At 45.0% G+C, this 25051-nt stretch overlaps 2 protein-coding genes across 2 annotated transcripts in view; one reads left to right on the forward strand and one right to left on the reverse strand.

Annotated features, from left to right (window-relative positions):
- Nucleotides 1-12425, forward strand: part of LOC112073540 (phospholipid phosphatase-related protein type 1-like) — a 14715-nt gene extending 2290 nt beyond the window's left edge. The window contains exons 2-6 of the mRNA XM_070440179.1: nucleotides 5274-5421; nucleotides 6419-6669; nucleotides 6876-7052; nucleotides 8563-8694; nucleotides 11789-12425. Of these exons, the coding sequence (XP_070296280.1) occupies nucleotides 5274-5421; nucleotides 6419-6669; nucleotides 6876-7052; nucleotides 8563-8694; nucleotides 11789-11821 (741 nt within the window). The 3' untranslated portion in view covers nucleotides 11822-12425. The remainder of the gene's footprint in view (nucleotides 1-5273; nucleotides 5422-6418; nucleotides 6670-6875; nucleotides 7053-8562; nucleotides 8695-11788) is intronic.
- Nucleotides 12426-21766: 9341 nt separating this feature from the next.
- Nucleotides 21767-23104, reverse strand: LOC139025122 (uncharacterized). Its single transcript, XM_070440180.1, has one exon. The coding sequence runs from the start codon at nucleotides 23102-23104 to the stop codon at nucleotides 21767-21769; it is 1338 nt and encodes a 445-aa protein (XP_070296281.1).
- Nucleotides 23105-25051: the final 1947 nt, after the last annotated feature.

The raw sequence follows: 25051 nt of genomic DNA on the forward strand, positions 1-25051 counted from the left end.
CACTGATTGATGCAATAATTTTCCTCATGGCTGGTTGTGCAAATGGAATAGACAAAAGGTGGAAATTATAGGCATTAGTAAGAACCCCCAAAAAAGGAGTGATTCTGCAGTGGTGACCAAACGACTTCTCAGTTTCCTATGCTTCCTGGCTGATGTTTTGGTCACTTTTGAATGCTGGCGGTGCTCTCACTCTAGTGGTAGCATGAGACGGAGTCTACAACACCAAGTGGCTCAGGTAGTGCAGTTCATCCAGGATGGCACATCAATGCGAGCTGTGGCAAAAAGTTTGCTGTGTCTGTCAGCGTAGTGTCCAGAGCATGGAGGCGCTACCAGGAGACAGGCCAATACTCAGGAGACGTGGAGGAGGCGTAGGAGGGCAACAACCCAGCAGCAGGACCGCTACCTCCGCCTTTGTGCAAGGAGGTGCACTGCCAGGCCTGCAAAATGACCTCCAGCAGGCACAAACTGTGCATGTGTCAGCATATGGTCTCACAAGGGTTGAGGATCTCATCTCGGTACTAATGGCAGTCAGGCTACTCTGGCGAGCACATGGAGGGCTGTGCGGCCCAACAAAGAAAATGCCACCCCACACCATGATGACCCACGCCAAACGGTCATGCTGGAGGATGTTGCAGGCAGCAGAACGTTTCCACGGCGTCTCAAGACTCTGTCACGTCTGTCACATGTGCCTGTGCTCAGTGTGAACCTGCTTTCATCTGTGAAGAGCACAGGGCGCCAGTGGCGAATTTGCCAATCTTGGTTTTCTCTGGCAATGCCAAACGTCCTGCACAGTGCTGGGCTGTAAGCGCACAACCCACCTGTGGACGTCGGGCCTCATACCACCCTCATGGAGTCTGTTTCTGACCGTTTGAGCAGACACATGCACATTTGTGGCCTGCTGGAGGTCATTTTGCGGGCTCTGGCAGTGCACCTCTTGCACAAAGGCGGAGGTAGCGGTCCTGCTGCTGGGTTGTTGCCCTCCTACGGCCTCCTCCATGTTCCTGATGTCTTGGCTGTCTCCTGGTAGCGCTCCCGCATCTGGACACTACGCTGACAGACACAGCAACCTTTTTGCCACAGCTCGCATTGATGTGCCATCCTGGATGAACTGCACGTACCTGAGCCACTTGTGTGGGTTGTAGAATCCGTCTCATGCTACACTAAGTGAGAGCACGCCAGCATTCAAAAGTGCCAAAACATCAGCCAGGAAGATAGAACTGAGAAGTGGTCTGTGGTCACCACCTGTAGATACTCCTTTTTTGGGGTGTTCTTGCTAATTGCCTATAATTTCCACCTTTTGTCTATTCCATTTGCACAAACAGCATGTGAATTATTGTCAATCTAGTTTTGCTTTCCTAAAGTGGACAGTTTGATTTCACAGAAGTGTGATTGACTTGGAGTTACATTGTTGTTGTTAAGTGTTCCTTTATTTTTTTTGAGCAGTGTTATTTATGAAGGATATGTCCTACTGATGTAGGCTCTTAATTTGATCACTCTTTTGTTGTTGAATTTTCCTGTATTTGAGTTTTAAGGTTTCTGAAGTATGTAATTTCCACTTTTAAAAAAAATGTCAGACTTGATTTCCCATTCTGAAAATGTATTAGGATTATTCTGGTTCGAATTAAGATCCTGCATCTGTATTAATTACGATCAATGCTCCATTAGCCTCATTTCCACTGAATATTGATTTCTAGGTTTAATTATGACTGCTAGATTCACTGGAGGAAAAAACGAGGGTTTTTGAAGTACTGAGGACTGACATGGTTCATTAGTTCAGAGAACGAACACCAGATGGCAATGTTGCTACACTGTAGATTACTGCCTACAGTTCGCAGCAGCCATAGCAGCTCTACATCCTGTCTCTGTGCCAACACAGGCTGAACCTTTTATTTAACTAGGCAAGTCATTTAAGATTAAAATCTTATTTACAATGACAGCCTACCGGGGAACAGGTTAACTGCCTTGTTCAGGGGCAGAATGACAGTTTTTTACCTTGTCAGCTCTGGGATTTGATCCAGCAACCTTTCAGTTACTGACCCAACGCTCTAACCATAATACCAGGACTGTGATATGGTTGTTCCACCTAGTTAACTAAGTCACTCTGGATAGGGGCGTCTGCTAAATGACTAAAATGTATTGGTCTTGTGTGGTTCAGTTGGTAGACCATAATGATCAGAATCTAGGAAAATGAAATTAAAATGCATGACTTAAGTCGCTTAGGATAGAAGTATCTGCTAAATAGTATATATTACTACCTTGGCCGCCCAAGCTGGGTGGTGCTGGGAGCTGGGTGGTGCTGGGTGGTGCTGGGGGCTGCTGGGTGGTGCTGGGGATGGGTTGTGCTGGTGTTGTGTTTCTAGTTCCGACCATGCAGTAATATCTAACAAGTAATCTATCAATTTCACAACAACTACCTTAAACACACTAAAGGGATGGAATAAGAATATGTACATATAAATATATGGATGAGCGATGGCCGAACGGCTTGGAGGTTCAGTAGATGGTATAAAGTACAGTATATACATGAGTAATGTAGGATATGTAAACATTATTAAAGTGGCATTATTTACAGTGACTAGTGATACCTTTTTTTAAATCAATTTTATTAAAGTGGCCAGTGAGTTGAGTCTGTTTGTTGGCAGCAGCCTCTCAATGTTAGTGATGGCTGTTTAACAGTCTGATGGTCTGGAGATAGAAGCTGTTTTTCAGTCCCTCGGTCCCAGCTTTACTGACCTCGCCTTCTGAATGATGGTGGGGTGTACTGGCCGCTGCTGGGATGGTTGTTGTCCTTGATGATCTTTATGGCCTTCCTGTGACATCGGGTGCTGTAGGTGTCCTGGAGGGCAGGTAGTTTGCCCCCAGTGACGTGTTGGGCAGACCTCACTACCCTCTGGAGAGCCTTGCGGTTGAGGGCGGTGCAGTTGCCGTACCAGGCGATGATAAAGCCCGACAGGATGCTCTCGATTGTGCATCTGTAAAAGTTTGAGGGTTTTAGGTGACACGAGGGTTAGGGCTGGGTGTTAATGCTAATTTGTCGGGACATGGACTCTACAAGTTGTCGAAAGCGTTCCACAGGGATGCTGGCCCATGTTGACTCCCATGCTTCCCACAGTTGTTAAGTTGGCTGGATGTCCTTTGGTTGGTGGACCATTCTTGATGCACACAGGAAACTGTTGAGCGTGAAAAACCCAGCAGCATTGCAGCCTTGACACAAACTGTTGCTCCTGGCACCTACTACCATACCCTGTTNTGATATGTAGTCTTACCAGGACTGTGATATGTAGTCTTACCAGGACTGTGATATGTAGTCTTACCAGGACTGTGATATGTAGTCTTACCAGGACTGTGATACGTAGTCTTACCGGGACTGTGATATGTAGTCTTCTTACCAGGACTGTGATATGGTTGTTCCACCTAGTTAACTAAGTCACTCTGGATAGGGGCGTCTGCTAAATGACTAAAATGTAACTATAACAGTACTCTGGATTGGAGGTGTTAATTGGTCTTGTGTGGTTCAGTTGGTAGACCATAATGATCAGGATCTAGGATCGTGGGTTTGATTCCCACCGAGGTCACCCACATGAAAATGCATGACTAAGTCGCTTAGGATAGAAGTGTCTGCTAAAATAGTATATATTACTTCCTTGGCCCCCCAAGCTGGGTGGTGTTGGGTGTTGGGTGGTGCTGGGGCTGGGTTTTAGGGCTTGGATGTTCAAATAAATGTTATTGGTCACATACACATGGTCACATACACATGGTTAGCAGATGTTAATGCGAGTGTAGCGAAATGCTTGTGCTTCTAGTTCCGACCATGCAGTAATATCTAACAAGTAATCTAACAATTCCCCAACAACTACCTAATACACACAAATATAAAGGGATGGAATGAGAATATGTACATATAAATATATGGATGAGCGATGTCCGAACAGCATAGGCAAGATGCAGTAGATGGTATAATGTACAGTATATACATAGATGAGTAATGTAGGATATGTAAACATTATTAAAGTGGCATTATTTAAAGTGACTAGTGATACCTTTATTAAATCCATTTTATTAAAGTGGCCAGTGATTTGAGTCTGTATGTTGGCAGCAGCCTCTCTATGTTAGTGATGGCTGTTTAACAGTCTGATGGCCTTGAGATAGAAGCTGTTTTTCAGTCTATCGGTCCCTGCTTTGATGCACCTGTACTGACCTCGCCTTCTGGATGATAGCGGGGTGAACAGGCAGTGGCTCGGGTGGTTCTTGTCCTTGATGATCTTTATGGCCTTCCTGTGACATCGGGTGSTGTAGGTGTCCTGGAGGGCAGGTAGTTTTGCCCCGGTGATGCGTTGGGCAGACCGCACTACCCTCTGGAGAGCCTTGCGGTTGAGGGCGGAGCAGTTGCCGTACCAGGCGATGATATAGCCCGACAGGATGCTCTCGATTGTGCATCTGTAAAAGTTTGAGGGTTTTAGGTGACAAGGGTTAGGGCTGGGTGTTAATGCTAATTTGTCGGCACATGGACTCTACAAGTTGTCGAAAGCATTCCACAGGGATGCTGGCCCATGTTGACTCCAATGCTTCCCACAGTTGTCAAGTTGGCTGGATGTCCTTTGGTTGGTGGACCATTCGTGATGCACACAGGAAACTGTTGAGCGTGAAAAACCCAGCAGCATTGCAGCCTTGACACAAACTGTTGCTCCTGGCACCTACTACCATACCCTGTTNTGATGCACACAGGAAACTGTTGAGCGTGAAAAACCCAGCAGCATTGCAGCCTTGACACAAACTGTTGCTCCTGGCACCTACTACCATACCCTGTTCAAAGGCACTGAAATATTTTGTTTTACCCCTTTCACCCTCTCAGTTATATCAAGGCTTCTTTAACCGGTCTCCTCTCCTTCATCTACACAGTGATTGAAGTGGCTTTAACAAGTGACATCAATAAGGGATCATAGTTTTCACCTGATGCCATGGAAAGAGCAGGTGTTCTTAATATTTTGTACACTCAGTGTAACAATGTGGTCTGTCGTCTTCATCGGGGAGGTTTCCAAGTACAGTGGTTCTTCCTTCCTGCGTACTGCAGCACAGATTGCGTGGTGCCGCAGAATTCACGTTATTTAAGTGGCAGCCATTGTTGCCAGAATGCCGCAATTTACCCCAATCTGACACCATCTACCAGAAACCGTCGCGACATAAGCTCCAAACTTTTTTAAAGGAAGAACCACTGTACATCATGAAGTCCACCGGGGTCGAGGTTAGGCTAAATGTGTTAACATTACCATGTATCTGTCCGTCGTCAGATCTTCATCGGGGAGGTTTCCATGTACATCATGAAGTCCACACGGGCGGTGCTCCTAACCCAGGAGAAGACCATGGTGACGGGGGAGTGCTGCTACCTGAACCCCCTCATCAGGAGAGTCATCAGGTTTATTGGTTAGTTATTGGTGACCTACTGGTCATGTCAGTGGTGTTACTTGTATATTACATGTTGACCGTAGTTACATGTTGAGTAGCCAACTCTTAGCAAACTATTTTATAGTATTTTTTTAAATGTAAAAAAAAWTGTCATTTAGCTGACTCTCTTATCCATAGCGACTTACAGCAGCAATTAGGTTTAAGTGCCTTGTTCAAGGGCACGTTGACAGATTTTTCACTTAGTCGGCTCTGGGATTTGAACCAGCAACCTTTCAGTTACTGGCCCGCCGTGTCACAGTGCTCAATGACACCGTGTTAGTGCTCAATGACACCGTGTTAGTGCTCAATGACACCGTGTTACAGTGCTCAATGACACCGTGTTACAGTGCTCAATGACACCGTGTTACAGTGCTCAATGACACCGTGTTACAGTGCTCAATGACACCGTGATACAATGCTCAATGACACCGTGTTACACTACGTCTGTGTTACAGTGCTCAATGACACCGTGTTACACTACGTCTGTGTTACAGTGCTCAATGACACCGTGTTACACTACGTCTGTGTTACAGTGCTCAATGACACCGTGTTACACTACGTCTGTGTTACAGTGCTCAATGACACCGTGTTACACTACGTCTGTGTTACAGTGCTCAATGACACCGTGTTACACTACGTATGTGTTAAAATGCATCCCAAAATAGCACTGTATTCCTTATTTAGTACACTACTTTCACCAGTGCACACAGGGCCCTGGTCAAAAGTAGTTCACTGTATAGGGATTATGGTTCCATTTGGGACATAGCCCAGCCCATTGTTCTCCGTCTCTCCCTTCAGAACACAGGACCCCCAGACAGAGGGGCAGCGCCAGGCTCAGAGAATTACAATACTAAGGGCAGATAATAAGGCATATTTCATGAACATTGGAAATGAAGCATTTAGTTTCATGTGTCTCTGTATCTTTTCCCTCTCTCTCTCTGCGTCTCTCTGTCTCACTGTCTCTCTCTCTCTCCAGGTGTGTTTGCGTTTGGTCTGTTTGCGACAGACATCTTTGTAAACGCGGGGCAGGTGGTGACGGGCAACCTGGCGCCGTACTTCCTGTCTGTGTGTAAGCCCAACTACACCGGCACCGAGTGTCGCTTCAACCACCAGTTCATCTCCAACGGTAACGTCTGTACCGGTAGCCCGGTCATCGTGGAGAAGGCTCGACGTTCCTTCCCATCCAAAGACGCCTCGCTCAGCGTCTACTCGGCTGTCTACGTCACGGTGAGTATTACTGTCAGCAGCGTAGTCGTATTGAATGTAGTCAGTGTTACACGGCGCTCAGCGTCTACTCGGCTGTCTACGTCACGGTGAGTACTGCTGGAACTGTCCCAACTTTATTATTATGATGAGGATGATGATGGATACATTTGCTTGGGCAGACGCCATAGAGACAGTCCTACCTCTCATCATGTCTCTCCCTGTTCCAGATGTACATCACTAGCACCATAAAGACTAAGAGTAGTCGCCTGGCCAAACCGGTGCTGTGCCTGGGTACCCTGTGTACAGCCTTCCTCGCCGGGCTCAACCGGGTCTCGGAGTACCGGAACCACTGTTCTGATGTCATCGCTGGGTTCGTCCTGGGCAGCTGTATCGCTCTCTTCCTGGTGAGGACTAACGGCCGTTTTTATCTGGTTGTGTTGATCTCTTTTAGCACACGATGGGAGCTGATCTTCCTGGTGAGGATGTCTTGTATTCTTATTGGTCAAAATCTTCCTCGGCATCTAAATGGTTCCCACTGTTCCCTCTAAGCTGTGCGCCACGCAGAAGAAATATCAGCCCGCGCAGAGAAGCACGAGATTGAACTTCACTCAACTTTCTACAGTTTTCCCCCTTAGTTAATTAACTATCAATGTTTCCCTTTACTGTGGGAATTGTGATCAAAGCAATATTAGCCACTTTCAATGTAACATACCAAAACAAAATGAAATTTGCAAGATTTAGTATGCAAAGCTAACTGCAAGAGATATTTTTTTGCATTGACATGCAAGACTTTACTCAGACCGGTGCACCATATCCAATCAGAGCTGCAGTAAGCCTACATGCTAATAGACCATTGCCATATATGGATCTGTTCCATCCACTTTGAACTGGACTGTGTTTACAGCATGAGCGGTCGTGAGTAGACTTGTTTTGAGATCATAGTGAGAGCTGCATGTAGCCACCTGGGCACATTTTGTTCATATTATTTGCTAGTTAGTCAGTTATTAGTCCAGTTATAGATAAGGGAGTGATTGCTTCCTACAAGAGCACAAAACGTGTACATTTCTAGACATCTTTGAAAAGCGAGTCAGGTAAATAGCTTTTCTTCTCTTAAAGGGGCAGTGTTGTATTTTGAGACAGTCTTGAATAAGCTAAGTAGTCAATAGGCAGAGGTTAGTATAATTTGTCTGATTCTCTGTAATAATGGTATGGGGATAATAATGCATTTTCATTTTAACAACACAACATTTTCAGTCACCTCCTTGTCTGAAGGACAAGTGGATAAACAGGTTAATGTCAAGCCCTGCATGTTTATTTCAAAAGTCTCAAGGAATGTAGGTCTACATTGAACACCACACATTGGCTGCTACTGTAGGCTGAATGATACAACAGCTATTTCCATGTTCAAATGTTATGGGAGGCATTTTCTCCATTGTTTTTGATGGGATGCCTCTCTGGTAGGCCACTCTGATAGGTCACTCTGGTAGACCTACATTATGATCAAATAGCCACAGTAGCCTTCTTGGACACTGTTAAAACTGTAACTAAAAGCAGGTACAACCTCAATGTGTACAGTAAACTCACACTGGAAGTTGCACAGCATTTTYCAAGATGTTGAAGTGTCAGCAGACATGAAATTTGCTCATTGCCAAAATAATTGAGTTGAAACATTGCCCACCGGTGAATTAGATAAATGGATCAAATGTATTGATTGGCCAGTGGCTCTTCTCTTGGATATTCTTCTTTGCTGTAGTCATGGAAATGGGATCATGGAATTTGTAATTTGTGTAACATGGAGTCTGTAACATGGAATGTGTAACGTRTGTAACCCTGGGAACCCTAATACTGTTCAGCCTTTTGCTCTGTGACGTTTTCATGTCAGGGGATGTTTCAGTGACGCTGTGTCTCCTTCAGGGTATCTGTGTGGTGAACAACTTTAAAGGAGCTCGCTCCACCCCTGCCAAACAGAAGAGTGAAGATTACCGTGGTCTCCCCCTAATGACCTTCCCCCGCATCCAGAGCCCCCTGGAGACACTCAGCGCACAGGTAACCACTTAACACTGCTGTTCAATATTACTGCACACTTAACACTGCTGTTCAATAATACTGCACAGGTATCCACTTAACACTGCTGTTCAATAATACTGCACAGGTATTTACCCACTTAACACTGCTGTTCAATAATACTGCACAGGTAAACCCACTTAACACTGCTGTTCAATAATACTGCACAGGTATCCACTTAACACTACTGTTCAATAATACTGCACAGGTAACCACTTAACACTGCTGTTCAATAATACTGCACAGGTAACCACTTAACACTGCTGTTCAATAATACTGCACAGGTATCSACTTAACACTGCTGTTCAATAATACTGCACAGGTAACCACTTAACACTACTGTTCAATATTCTCTTGTATTTTTTGAGGTGGAACGACTCCACAATCCTATGACTATACCATACTACTGACATGTACAGTCGTATAGTATATATAGAGGTACTGGACAGTCGTGGCCAGAGGTTTTGAGAATGACACAAATATTAATTTTCACAAAGTCTGCTGCATCAGTTTGTATGATGGCAATTTGCATATACTCCAGAATGTTATGAAGAGTGATCAGATGAATTGCAAAGTCCCTCTTTGCCATGCAAATGAACTGAATCCCTAAAAAAAAAAATCCAGTGCATTTCAGCCCTGCCACAAAAGTACCAGCTAACATCATGTCAGTGATTCTCTCGTTAACACAGGTGTGAGTGTTGACGAGGACAAGGCTGGAGATCACTCTGTCATGCTGATTGAGTTCAAATAACAGACTGGAAGCTTCAAAAGGAGGGTGGTGCTTGGAATCATTGTTCTTCCTCTGTCAACCATGGTTACATGCAAGGAAACACGTGCTGTCATCATTGCTTTGCACAAAAAGGGCTTCATAAGCAAGGATATTGCTGCCAGTAAGATTGCACCTAAATCAACCATTTATCTGATAATCAAGAACTTCAAGGAGAGCGGTTCAATTGTTGTGAAGATGGCTTCAGGGCGCCCAAGAAAGTCCAGCAAGCGCCAGGACCGTCTCCTAAAGTTGATTCAGCCGTGGGATCGGGGCACCACCAGTACAGAGCTTGCTCAGGAATGGTAGCAGGCAGGTGTGAGTGCATCTGCACGCACAGTGAGGCAAAGACTTTTGGAGGATGGCCTGGTTTCAAGAAGGGCAGCAAAGAAGCCACTTCTCCAGGAAAACCACAGGGACAGACTGATATTCTGCAAAAGGTACAGGGATTGGACTGCTGAGGACTGGGGTAAAGACATTTTCTCTGATGAATCCCCTTTCCGATTGTTTGGGGCATCCGGAAAAAAGCTTGTCCGGAGAAGACGAGGTGAGCGCTACCATCAGTCCTGTGTCATGCCAACAGTAAAACATCCTGAGACCATTCATGTGTGGGGTTGCTTCTCAGCCAAGGGAGCGGGCTCACTCACAATTTTGCCTAAGAACACAGCCATGAATAAAGAATGTTACCAACACATCCTCCGAGAGCAACTTTTCCCAACCATCCAGGAACAGTTTGGTGACGAACAATGCCTTTTCCAGCATGATGGAGCACCTTGCCATAAGGCAAAAGTGATAACTAAGTGGCTCGGGGAACAAAACATCGATATTTTGGTCTCATGGCCAGGAAACTCCCCAGACCTTAATCCCATTGAGAACTTGTGGTCAATCCTCAAAAGGCGGGTGGACAAACAAAAACCCACAAATTCTGACAAACTCCAAGCATTGATTATGCGAGAATGGGCTGCCATCAGTCAGGATGTGGCCCAGAAGTTAATTGACAGCATGCCAGGGCGGATTGCWGAAGGCTTGAAGAAGAAGGMTCAACACTGCAAATATTGACTCTTTGCATCAACTTCATGTCATTGTCAATAAAAGCATTTGATACTTATGAAATACTTTTAATTATACTTCAGTATTCCATAGTAACATCTGACAAAAATATCTAAAGACACTGAAGCAGCAAACTTTGTGGAAATTAATATTTGTGTCATTCTCAACATTTTTGGCCACGACTGTACATTCACTTGTTTACTCACAACATGTCCTTAAAACACAACAGACTTTTCCTAAGATGTTGATTAGTGTTGAAGTTTCTCCACGTCTATCAACTCTATATTTACTATTCAGCTACTGTTCCGAGGCCGTCGCCCGCTTTACTATTCAGCTACTGTTCCGAGGCCGTCGCCCGCTTTACTATTCAGCTACTGTTCCGAGGCCGTCGCCCGCTTTACTATTCAGCTACTGTACTTTTTACAGTGGAGGTCTATCATTTCTTTGTCAGGATATATTTTCTCAGGTTTAGGACGTGCATGAATACACGTCCATTAGCTTTTCCACTGTACATGTAACTGCCAAAATACTGGAAACACTTGAGTAAATGAGGGCTAGAAAGTGTATATTGAAAGCAGTTGCTTCCTCACAGTGGTTCCTGAGGTGTGGTTCCTGAGTTAATTAAGCAATTTCAATCCCATCATGCTTAGGGTCATGTATAAAAATGATGAGTCATTATTTTGGCTACCATGGCTATGCCCCYMTAGGATGACAATGTCCCCCATCCACAGGGCACAAGTGGTCACTGAATGGTTTGTTGAGCATGAAAACGATGTAAACCATATGCCATGGTCGTCAGTGACCAGATCTCAACACAATTGGACACTTATGGGAGTTACTGAAGCCTGAGACAGCGTTTCCTACCACCATAATAAATAAATAAAACACCAAAGATTGAATCTTTCGTGGATCCCTCCAATAGAGTTCCAGACACTTATAGAATCTATGCCAAGGTGCATTGAAGCTGTTCTGGCTGGTGGTCTCTATTAAGAGACATTATTTTGGCAGTTATCTATGCTTTAAAACATTTTGCCTCAATTTAGTTTTCTTAGTAATTCTTAGTTGCTTATGAAATTCTTAACAAAAATGCCTCTGTCTTCCAGAATCTTATTTTTGCTCAGCACTGGTTTTGTCAAATTTGGGAAATGAATACCACACTCGCTTGCTTTATGTTTGCTGGACCATCAACCACAGTTATAAACCTACATTTTCTGTTTCTTAGAAAATCAAATAAAAAAAATKCCCCTTTCTGTCTTCCAGAACCATTCGGCATCGATGACTGAGGTCACATGACTAGCGGGGACCGAGGGGGGCCAGCACCGGGTCACCTTTGCGTCTCCTCAACACAACTTCTAGGCACAATGTTTTGTACTGTCCTACTACTGTAAAGAAAAAGGACAGTATTCTGGTGTAACTAGTTAGAGGCTGATGTTTTGTACATTTTTGTATAAGGGAGTATGTGCTGTAGCCTACCTAACCCTGAAGATGTTACTAGTGTAGGTTGTAAAATAATAAGCAGGAAATCTGTGAATCCTCCTGGAACTTTGGGGAAGTTGGTCTGAACTGTCTGTCAAGACTTACTTACGCAGTCATTCCTCCTCTCTCTCATCCTGTTTTACATCACAAAGTAAATCTAATATGCAGTATCTAATGTTATTGAAATATTGATGTCATTCTGTGGTATTTGTACAAATACTTCGATCTATTCTGTTTATTGACTAAAGTTTATTTTTATTTTTATCACTGTATGAAATATTTTGTCTTTTTTTTTTTGCCTGCTGTTTTTCAGGAATGTTTTTGGTATTCATAATTTTTTTGTATAGGAAAAAACCGTCTCATTGACTTGGTGTGGTATTGTTTTCCTTCATGGCAGAATACAGAAGCTGCCGTTCTCTCAGCATGGAACTAAACAGTTGAACTGTTTAAATAGATATTCCTTATTTGTATAGTGTCTTTCTTTGAAAAATACATATTTATTTAGAAATGCTGCATATATTTTTCTTGATTTGTGAACAAAATAAATAGTCCGTAGCAGAGTATCAATTGTGTGGGCAGTTATTCCAAACCTCAACCGTCTTTGTTGGCCTTTATACAACGGGTGGGTCTAATCCTGAATGCTGATTGGTTAAAAGCGCATTCCAGCTGTTGTCTAATCCACAAGTTACCACCGGCTAAATCTATGACGTTAAAATGCCTATTTACTCTGTTCCATCTGACTGCGCAATCCACTCTCATCAGCCCAGCCAGGCAATTTATAAACTTGATTTCTGCAATAAAAGCATCTAGACATTATCTCACATTTCTTTCAGACTAACTAACTAACATTTAGTTTTCAACAGAGGAGATAAACCTTGCTGTCGGTCTCCGACATTTGCAACATTGTTTCAAGATTCTATTTTGATCTCCAGGTGTCCCATAGTAATGAACGTGTCGAGAAGCGACAGACGGGAAGGCAGCGTTTCTCAACCAGTCAAAATCATGAATCACCATAATAATTTTTATAGATAAATACAAAAATGTCAAACAAAATGAATGCAGCTGGTTTCTTTCCATCTTCAATTTGGAGTGATTATGTTAGCTGTGTTGTTGGCTAGCTCCTCTGAACTACAGTGTCCTGAGAACTGAGCACGTTCTATGCCAGGCGAAATCGTGCCTCATTCGCTCATTGTTATGGATGTTTCCAAATAAATGTCACTAGAAAACCGCTTAAACAAATGCAAATGCAGCTACTTTGCTGTTATTCTCGTTAGATGTGGCAGGGCTTAAACTATTCCAGACTACAAAGGGAATCCCAGACACGAGCTGCCCAGTGACGCGAGCCTACCAGACAAGCTAAATGCCTTTTATGGTCGCTTTGAGGCAAGCCACACTGAAGCATGCATGAGAGCACCAGCTGTTCTGGATGACTGTGTGATAACGCTCTCGGTAGCCGATGTGAGCAAGACCTTKAAACAGGTCAACATTCACAAAGCCGCGGGGCTAGACATATTACCAGGACGTGTACTCAAAGCACGCGCGGACCAACTGGCAAGTGTCTTCACTGACATTTTCAACCTCTCCCTGTCTGAGTCTGTAATGCCTACATGTTTCAAGCAGACCACCATAGTATAGTCCCTTTGCACAAGGAAGCGAAGGCAACCTGCCTACATGATTACCGCCCCGTGCACTCACGTCCGTAGCCATGAAGTGCTTTGAAAGGCTGGTCAGGACTCACATCAACAGCATCCTCCAGGAAACCCTAGACCCACTCCAATTTGCATACCGCCCCAACAGATCCACAGATGACTCAAACTCAATAGCACTCAACACTGCCCTTTCACACCTGGACAAAAGGAACGTGAGAATGCTGTTCATTGACTACAGCTCAGCGTTCAACACCATTGCGCTCATCACTAAGCTAAGGACCCTGGGACTAAACACCTCCCTCTGCAACTGGATCCTGGACTTCCTGACGGACCGCCCCCAGGTGGTAAAGGTAGGCAAAAACACGTCTGCCACGCTGATCCTCAACACTGGGGCCCCTCAGGTGTGTACTTAGTCCCCTCCTGTACTCCCTGTTCACCCACGACTACATGGCCAAGCAGGACTCCAACACCAACCATCATTAAGTTTGCTGACGACACAACAGTGGTAGGCCTGATCACCGACAACGATTAGGGAGGAGGTCAGAGACCTGGCAGTGTGGTGCCTGGACAACAACCTCTCCCTCAATGTGAGCAAAACTAAGGAGCTGATCGTGGACTACAGGGAAAGGCGGGCCGAACAGGCTGATCGAGAGTTTCAAGTTCCTTGGTGTCAACATCACCAACGAACTATCATGGTCCAAACACACCAGGACAGTTGTTAAGAGGGCACGACAACACAAAGATTTGGCATGGGTCCCCAGATCCTCAAAAAGTTCTGCATCCTGATCAGTTGCATCACTGCCTGGTATGGCAACTGCTTGGTATCTGACCATAAGGCGCTACAGAGGGTAGTGCATACGGCCTGGTACGTCACTAGAGCCAAGCTTCCTGCCATCCAGGATCTATGTACTAAGCTGTGTCAGAGGAAAGCCCAAAAAATTGTCAGACTCTAGTCACCCAAGTCATAGACTGTTTCTCTGCTACCACACGGCAAGCGGTACTGGAGCGCCAAGTCTAGGACCATAAGGCTCCTTAACATCTTCTACCCCCAAGCCACAAGACTGCTGAACAATTAATAAAATTGCCACCGGACTATTTACATTGACCCCMCCCATTTGTTTTGTACACCGCTGCTACTCGCTGTTTATCAATGGATAGTTCACCCCTTCCTACAGGTACAAATTACCTCGACTAACCTGTACCCCCGCACATTGCCTCGGTACCGGTACCGCCTCTATATAGCCTCGTTATTGTTATTTTATTGTTACTTTTTATAATTTTTTACTTTAGTTTATTTGGTAAATATTTTCTTAACTTTCCTGAACTACCCTGTWGGTTAAGGGCTTGTAAGTAAGCATTTGTATGATGTATTCAGCATTTCACTGTAAGGTCTACACATGATGTATTCAGCATTTCACTGTAAGGTCTACACATGATGTACTTCAGCATTTCACTGTAAGGTCTACACATGATGTTATTCAGCGTTTCACTGTAAGTCTACACATGATGTATATCAGCGTTTCACTGTAAGGTCTACACATGATGTATTCAGCATTTCACTGTAAGGTCTACACATGATGTATTCAGCATTTCACTGTAAGTCTACACATGATGTATTCAGCATTTCACTGTAAGGTCTACACATGTTGTATTCAGCATTTCACTGTAAGGTCTACACATGATGTATTCGGTGCATGTGACAAAGTTTGATTTGAACGACTAGCCGGCTTGGGTAGCAACCATAGATTGTGTCAGGATGAAATGGTATAAATAAATGTAAAATGTTTAATTAAAATATGTCAATCATTTTTTTATTTTATTATTATTTGTATATATATATGAATCATTATTTTATTATTAAATATTTCAATATGTTGGAAACCCGTTTGTATAAAAATGATAATGCCCTCAAAACCGGTGTTTAACTTTGTTCGACTTCGTGTCGGGCCTAACAACACCCGTGCCAATATATCCTCCAAACACCAGCTTCGAAGGCATTGACACTTAATGGTAGTATTTAGCGTAAATTTAGCAGTCATCATTTAATTAAATTGTTGGGACTACATTCCCAAATATTAGAATGCAAGTGACAATATAATTTGACTGAGGTTCACAAGTGTTTAGTTATGAATCATGTTCATTTGTCATCTTGTCAATGGCTCCTAGACTGGATCTTAATGGTCATCCAGTCCTGCCTGTGTCCCAAATGACACCCTATTCCTTATAGTCCCTATGGCTCCTGGTCAAAAGTAGTGCATTATAAAGGGAATAGTAGATAAGGTCCTCCCTTGGTAGAAAATAATCAGCGCTCCATTTGTTTGTGTTTTGGTGACTATGTAATATAATCACAACAAAATCAACTAGATGTGTTTGTCAATAGGATATCATTGTAAGAGTTTAGCCACACACACACACACACACAGTCTTGTACAGCTAACCTTGTGGGACATACAATTCAGTCCCATTCAAAATCCTATTTTCCCTAACCCTAAACCTAACCCTAATCCTAACCCGTACTCTTACCCTAACCCTAACCTTAACCCAAAAACCTAAACTTTATCTTAATCCTAAACCTAACCCTAGCTCCTAACCCTACAACTAAACCTAGCTCCTAACCTTAATATTTAACTAATTCTAACCCTAACACTAATTCTAACCTTAACCCTAAACCCCTAGAAATAGCATTTGATCTTGTGGGGACTAACAAAATGTCCCCAGCTGGTCAACTTTTGTTCGTTTACTATTCTTGTAGGGACTTCTGGTCCCCACAAGAATAGTTAAACACGTCCGTACACCACACACACACACACACACACACACACACACACACACACAACACACACACACGGTCCAGGCCCACTGTACACGCACACACGGTCCAGGCCACTATACACGCAGCAGAGAATACACTGGAGTGGAGATGAAACATGGTATCTTTGTTAACCTGTTAGTGTGTAGGGGGCGCTATTTTCACTTTGGGAAAAAATCGTGCCCAAATGAAACTGCCTTGTACTCTGTTCTAGATCGTACAATATGCATTATTATTACTATTGGATAGAAAACACTCAAGTTTCTAAAACTGTTTGAATATATCTGTGAGTAAAACAGAACTAATTTTGCAGCAAACTTCCAGACAGGAAGTGAAAAATCTGAAATCGAGGCTCTGTTCCAGGGCCTGCCTATTCAACTGGCTTATATCTATCGATATACATGCACTTCATACGCCTTCCACTAGATGTCAACAGGCAGTGGGAGGTGAAATGGGGTGTCTAGCTTGATCTGAGGTCGAACAAGAGCTTTTGGAGTGACAGGTCTGGAAATTTCATTGTCTTCGAAGGCGCGAGAAGGAACCCCAGATTGCCTTCTGAAAAGCGTTCAGTATACACGGCTAATATCTCCGGCTCTGATTTTATTTGATACATGTGATAATATCATCGTAAAGTATGTTTTTTCAACCGAGTTTTATCAGATTATTCAACGTTTATCGGGACTTTTGGAGTTTTCCGTTGTTTGCCTCGAGAGAAGATGGACATGTTCGCGCCACTTGGCTAGCTAAGATTGCTAATTCGACAGGAGAAAAGGACATTCTAAAACCAAACAACGATTTATTCTAGACCAAGGACTCCTTGTACAAGATTCTGATGGAAGCTCAGCAAAAGTAAGAACAATTTATGATGTTATTTCGTATTTTTGTGTGAAATGTTTAGTCCTATTCTCCGCCCTTTTAGCGGGCGCTGTCTCGCAATAACGCAAGCAGTATGTCGTACTAAAGTTATTTAAAAAAATCTAACACAGCGGTTGCTTAAGAACCAGTGTATCATTCATTTGCCATACAACAGTATTTTTATGTAAAGTTTATGATGAGTTATTTGGTCAGATTAGGTGAGTGTCAGAAATATATCCGGACATTCTGGGAAAAAGTTGCTACATTTTCACAATGTATAACCCGGTTTTCAGCTCTAATATGCACATTTTCGAACAAAACATAAATGTTTGTGTAACATGATGTTATAAGACTGTCATCTGATGAAGTTGTCCAAAGGTTAGTGATTTATTTTATATTTATTGCTGGTTTTTGCTAAAACTATCTTTGCGGTGAATAAATGCGGTTGTGTGTTTGGCTATTGTGGTAAGCTAATATATTTCTATATTGTGTTTCGCTGTAAAACACTTAAAAAATCGTAAATATTGGCTGGATTCACAAGATGTTTATCTTTCATTTGCTGTACAACATGTATTTTTCAAATGTTTTATGATGAGTATTTATTTATTTCACGTTGCTCTCTATAATTATTCTGGCTGCTTCGGTGCTATTTGTGATTGTAGCTGCAATGTATACTATGATTTATACCTCAAATATGCACATTTTTCGAACAAAACATAAATGTATTGTATAACATGTTATAAGACTGTCATCTGATGAAGTTGTTTCTTGGTTAGTGACTAATTATATCTATATTTTGTCGGTTTTTTGAAAGCTACCTATGCGGTGGATAAATAGCGTTGTGTGTTTGGCTATTGTGGTGAGCTAACATAAATATATATTGTGTTTTCGCTGTAAAACATTTTAAAAATCGGAMATGTTGGCTGGATTCACAAKATGTTTATCTTTCATTTGCTGTATTGGACTTGTTAATGTGTGGAAGTGAAATATTTCCCCAAAATATTTTTTGAATTTCGCGCTCTGCGAAGGCAGCGGAATGTTGTGGGTGTTCCGCTAGCGGAACCCCGGGGCGAGAAAGGTTAATAAGAACAAATTCAAACCCATGAAAATAACTCCTCATCCTAAATATATAAAATATAAATAAATATAAATATAAATATATAATAATATAATAATATTTATATAATATATAATATAAATATAATATAAAATCCTCATCCTAATATATCCTGACAGCCCCCAGGGAACAGAACAACTCTGGAACTAACGCAGACGCTGGGAGACGAGAAGCAGGTGGTGAGTTTAATAATACAATGAACATGGAACGATACAAAACAAGCGTCTGGACATGAAACACATAACCAATACTGYCTGGGGAATGAACCAAAAGGGAGCGACAGATTTAGGTAATCAGTGAAGGGATGGAGTCCAGGTGAGTCTCCTAATGAGGCGCTTGTGTAAGAATGGTGCCAGGTGTACGTAATGATGGTTGTCAGAGGCAGTGATTTGTAAATCGGTGACGTCGAGCGCCGGAGAGGGGGAGCGGGAGTAGACGTGACAGTACCCTGTCCCCCGTCCCCACGAGAGGTGTCGTGGGGACAGTTTTAGCCAGGGGACCAGGAACCACCGGCCTGAGAAGGGAGACATGAAAGGAAGGTGAGATACGATAGTCACTGGGGAGCTGTAATCTATACGTCACCTCGTTGACCCCCCTTGAGAACCTTGAACGGCCCAACAAATCGGGACTCAGCTTCTTGCAGGGCAGGCGGAGTGGGAGGTTCCTGGTAGATAGTCAAACACGATGAAACACGGGAGTTTCACTGCGGTGGCGATCCTCCTACTCCTGACATTGGACGGCGCGCTGGAGTCTCACATGGGTATCACTCCACACTTCTTCTGTGTGCCTAAACCACCGCAGGAGCTTCGGTCTGGCCTGAGGTTCACAGAGCCAGGACTGGCTGATAACCCAGAACACACTGGAATGGAGTCAGCCTGGTGGAGGAGTGACGTAACAAATTCTGGGTATACTCCGCCCACAGAAGGAATTCGRGCCCACTCCCCCTGCCGGTCCTGGCAGTGGCTCCTCAGCTCCTGGTTCATCCTCTCCACCTGCCCTTTAGACTGAGGCCTATACCCGGAAGTGAGACTGACCGTGACCCCCAGCTTCTCCATGAAGGCTCTTCATGTCCGTGATGCGAATTGGGGGCAACGGTCAGAGACGATGTCCTCCCGAAGGCCATAATTCCAGAAGACCTGCTGGAACGCTGCCTCAGCGACCTGGAGAGCAGTAGGGAGACCAGAGAGAGGGATATAATGGCAGGATTTAGAGAATCTATCTGCAACCACCAAAATGGTTGTGAAACCATCAGAGGAGGGGAGATCAGAATCAATGGACAGATGTGACCAGGGATGCTGAAGCATGGGCAGGGGAAGGAGTTTCCCTGCTGGAGCGTGCCGGGGAGATTCAGTTTGGGCACATACGGAACAGCAGTTGACGTACTGAATAACATCCTGCGCCAAGGTGAGCCACCGATTTTCTAGAGAGATTGTATAGTACGGGTGATCCCTGGATTCACAGCGACGTGCGCCCAAGTTAGCAGCCRATCCCTTATCCCTGTGGGATTGTCGATGCTCAGGAGGACAGATAGTGGTTTCCCTTTCCAGASCCTGGCGAATGTCCACATCAACGTCACAAACCACAGGGGCTACGACTCATGAGGGGACGGGATAGCAGTTCCTCCGGCATTCAGGTGACCAGTCCGTGATTCTAATCCTCGACCATGAGATGGTGGGGTTAAGACGTTGGAGCCATGGGAGGCTGAGGATGATCTTGTGAGCTAGATCGACTCCACGATGAGGGTGAGTGGCGTGATGATGTGTGATGGTTCCGGATCCTAGTGGGCGATTATCAAGGGCTTGATCCGGAAACAGAGAGAAGAGCGGGTATGAGGTGATGTTCAGAGAGGAGGCAAGAGTCTGTTCATTAAAGTTCCCAGTGGCACCGGAATCCACTAGCACTGTAGAAACATGAGGGACATCCAGCTAGTGTGACCGACAATAAAAAGGTTTTGGCTGAAAATTATGAAGATGGGATACTCACAACTGCTCCAGGAGGTGGAAGATCACGTGACCGTCTCTCTGCTCTCGTGGATCCCGAGTTGGGAAGTACCGGACACTGCTGAAGCTGGTTCCCCCCCTTGACCACAATAGGGACAGAGCCCCAGCTGTTTCCGTCTGCGTCGTTCAGGCTCCAAGGAGAGGTTGTCGTCTAGACAATACCAGTTGCGTCTGGACCTCCTCTCGCGCAGTCCTCTTCTGGATAGCGTACGAAGCTCCGGCTCATTCCATCCGCTGGATGCTGCTACTGTCCGGAAGGTGAGTGCGTACTCGGCAGCTGTCTGGTCATCCTGCCGTAGTTGGAATAGGCCCTCACTCTGCCCTACGGCGGATGATCGAAGATACCTCTGAACAGAGCCATGAACCCCTCATACGAAGCCAGCTCCTCCTCTCCTCTCTCCCAGACGGCTGTAGCCCACTCCAATGCCTGCCCAGTCAGCAGAGAAATAACCTTGGCAACCTGGGACCTCTCGGTGGTGAGGGCTCCCATCTGGTGCGCAAAATAGAGGGAGCACTTGAGTAGGAAGCCACTTAGATGGGGTTCCGTGCTGGTACCAATCCTCTACTCCGTCATATTTATCCGGGAGGGACAACTGGGCATTGCTGACCTGGGCTGACTGCTGAATGGACTGGTGTGCTGGGTCGACTGGTGGCAGAGTATCCTCCGCTAGTTGAAGGTTGTCAGATGCAGTGATTAGAGCTATCACAGATCACCCTGACACCTCTACAGCTGTCATACATCACCCTGACACCTCTACAGCTGGCATATATCACCCTGACACCTCTACAACTATCATACATCATCCTGACACTTCTACAGCTATGTTCACCACCCCTTGACACCTCTACTTAGCTCTCCAAATGTTCACCACCTCCTGATACCAACATACCTCTGTGGCACAGTCACACTCTGTCTCCCTAAAACCACATCTTTCACAAATCTAAATGAACTGTAAGTCTGTAAATGCATTCATGAGGAAAAGTTCTGATTCAATACAATATTGTATCATGAGTTCCTCAGTACCCTCTGTCTTCATGTTAGGTGTATTGAGACCGCAAACAGTACTGTCGGAAAACATCCAAAAGATCACATTCTTTATCAAATAAGCGATATGATGTTCAGAAAGAGTAAAAAAAAGGGACCACTAGAAGATCTATTGAAATAATCCACCGTAGTACCGAGAGCAAGGCTTTGGGTACAGACAGTGTCCTCTGGTTAACTCCTGTCAGAGAGAGGTTGGTTGGAGATGGAGAGCAGATGGTTCCAGGGATCAGGACACACCATGTTCCTCTGGTACAGGGCTCTAGGGCTGATTGTCTGGGTACAGGGCTCTAGGGCTGATTGTCTGGGTACAGGGCTTTAGGTCTGATTGTCTGGGTACAGGGCTCTGGGTCCTGATTATCTGGGTACAGGGCTCTAGGGCTGATTGTCTGGGTACAGGGCTTTAGGTCTGATTGTCTGGGTACAGGGCTTCTAGGGCTGATTGTCTGGGTACAGGGCTTTAGGTCTGATTGTCTGGGTACAGGGCTCTGGGTCTGATTATCTGGGTACAGGGCTCTAGGGCTGATTGTCTGGGTACAGGGCTCTAGGGCTGATTGTCTGGGTACAGGGCTCTGGGTCTGATTGTCTGGGTACAGGGCTCTGGGTCTGATTGTCTGGGTACAGGGCTCTGGTCTGGGTACAGGGGTCTGGGTTTGGTGTTCTGGGTAGAGGGTGTTGGGTTTGGGTGTCTGGGTAGAGGGTTTTGGGTTTGGGTACAGGACTCTGAGTTTGGGTGTCTGGGTAGAGGGCTCTGGGTTTGGGTAGAGGGCTCTGGGTTTGGGTAGAGGGCTCTGGGTCTGGGTACAGGGCTCTGGGTGTCTGGGTAGAGGGCTCTGGGTGTCTGGGTAGAGGGCTCTGGGTGTCTGGGTAGAGGACTCTGGTGTCTGGTAGGACTCTGGTGTCTGGGTAGAGACTCTGGGTGTCTGGGTAGAGGACTCTGGGTGTCTGGGTAGAGGACTCTGGGTGTCTGGGTAGAGGACTCTGGGTGTCTGGGTAGAGGACTCTGGGTGTCTGGGTAGAGGACTCTGGTTGTCTGGGTAGAGGACTCTGGGTGTCTGGGTAGAGGACTCTGGTGTCTGGGTAGAGGACTCTGGGTGTCTGGGTAGAGGACTCTGGGTGTCTGGTAGAGACTCTGGTGTCTGGTCAGAGGATCTGGTGTCTGGTAGAGGCTCTGGGTGTCTGGGTAGAGGGCTCTGGGTGTCTGGGTAGAGGGCTCTGGTGTTCTGGGTAGAGGTGTCTGGGTCTGGGTAGAGGTGTCTGGGTAGAGAGCTCTGGGTCTGGGTAGAGGACTCTGGGTGTCTGGGTAGAGGGCTCTGGGTCTGGGTGTCTGGGTAGAGGGCTCTGGGTCTGGGTGTCTTGGTAGAGGGCGCTGGGTTTGGGTGTCTGGGCATAGGGCTCTGGTTTGGGTACATGGGTCTGGGTAAGGGCTCTGAGTTTGGGTACATGGGTCTGGGTGTCTGGGCAGAGGGCTCTGGGTTTTGGGTGTCTGGCTGGTCTCTGGGTCTCAGGCTGGTTGTCCTCCTGCTGGTCCTCTGTGCTGCTCTCGGACTCAGTGTTCCTGTGTGTCTGCTGGTACCAGCTATATCTGTCATGTTGTGTCTCTGCTGGTACCAGCTATACTCTGTCATGTTGTGTGTCTGCTGGTACCAATCCTCTACTCTGTCATGTTGTGTCTCTGCTGGTACTAGTCCTCTACTCTGTCATGTTGTGTCTCTGCTGGTACTAGTCCTCTACTCTGTCATGTTGTGTGTCTGCTGGTACTAATCCTCTACTCTGTCATGTTGTGTGTCTGCTGGTACCAGTCCTCTACTCTCATGTTGTGTGTCTGCTGGTACTAGTCCTCTACTCTGTCATGTTGTGGTGTCTGCTGGTACCAGTCCTCTACTCTGTCATGTTGTGTGTCTGCTGGTACCAGTCCTATACTCTCATGTTGTGTGTCTGCTGGTACCAGTCCTCTACTCTGTCATGTTGTGTCTCTGCTGGTACCAGTCCTCTACTGTCATGTTGTGTGTCTGCTGGTACCAGTCCTCTACTCTGTCATGTTGTGTGTCTGCTGGTACCAGTCCTCTACTCTGTCATGTTTGTGTGCTGCTGGTACCAGTCCTCTACTCTGTCATGTTGTGTGTCTGCTGGTACCAGTCCTCTACTCTGTCATGTTGTGTGTCTGCTGGTACCAGTCCTCTACTCTCATGTTGTGTGTCTGCTGGTACCAGTCCTCTACTCTGTCATGTTGTGTCTCTGCTGGTACCAGTCCTCTACTCTCATGTTGTGTGTCTGCTGGTACCAGTCCTCTACTCTGTCATGTTGTGTGTCTGCTGGTACTAGTCCTCTACTCTGTCATGTTGTGTCTCTGCTGGTACTAGTCCTCTACTCTGTCATGTTGTGTGTCTGCTGGTACCAGTCCTCTACTCTGTCATGTTGTGTGTCTGCTGGTACCAGTCCTCTACTCTGTCATGTTGTGTGTCTGCTGGTACCAGTCCTCTACTCTGTCATGTTGTGTGTCTGCTGGTACTAGTCCTCTACTCTGTCATGTTTGTGTGTCTGCTGGTACTAGTCCTCTTCTCTGTCATGGTGTGTGTCTGCTGGTACTAGTCCTCTTCTCTGTCATGTTGTGTGTCTGCTGGTACTGCTCCAGCTCCCTCTTCTTCGTCATGGCGATGTGCAGCTGCTGTTTAATGATGGTGATGTGTGTCTCCAGCTCTGAAGCTCCTGCAGCATGGGCATGGTCCTGGTCTGCAGACCCACCTGGACCAGGTCTGTCCTCCCGTTAGAGGTTGTCTGCTGGGGGACCAGGCTCTTCACCTGTGGAGGAAGAGGACAAAATAAGATATATTTGGTCGCCTCCCCCACCATTAAAATGGTCCCCCAATCAAAATAGGAATTACAGTGCTTCAGAAAGTATTTCAACCCCCTGGACTTTTCCACATTTTGTTACGTTACAAAGTGGGATTTAATTGTAATTTTTTGGAAACAATCTAACACAAAAATACAAAATAATGTGAAAGTGGAAGATTTTTTTTTTTTAAGTCTAAAATATATGGAAACCCCCAATAATATATCTTGATTAGACCACCTGAGTCAATACATGTTAGACACACTGTCAGCAATTATAGCTGTGAGTCTCTTAAGAGCTTTGACCACCTGGATTGTACAATATTTGCCCATCAATCTTTCAAAAGTTCTTCAAGCTCTGTCAAGTCGATTGATGATCATTGCTAGACAGCCATTTTCAAATCTTGCCATAGATTCAAGCCAGTTTTTAGGTCAATTGTACTAGTCCACTCAGGAACATTCAATATCGTCTTGGTAAGCAGTGTAGATTTGGTGTTGTGTTTTAGGTTATTGTCCTGCTCAAAAGGGGAATGAGGTTTTACTCTAGGATTTTGCCTGTGCGAAAAATGACAAGCATACCCATAACATGATGCAGCGACCACGATGATTGAAAAGAGGGTGTTGTTGGATTTGCACCAAACATAATGCTTTGTATTCAGGACAAAAATTTCATTTAATTCTTTGCAGTATTAATTTAGTGCCTTGTTGCAAACAGGATGCATGTTTTGGAATAATTTAATTCT

The sequence above is a fragment of the Salvelinus sp. IW2-2015 genome, unplaced genomic scaffold, assembly GCF_002910315.2.
Source record: "Salvelinus sp. IW2-2015 unplaced genomic scaffold, ASM291031v2 Un_scaffold2288, whole genome shotgun sequence".
In the NCBI taxonomy this organism is placed as follows: Eukaryota; Metazoa; Chordata; class Actinopteri; order Salmoniformes; family Salmonidae; genus Salvelinus; species Salvelinus sp. IW2-2015.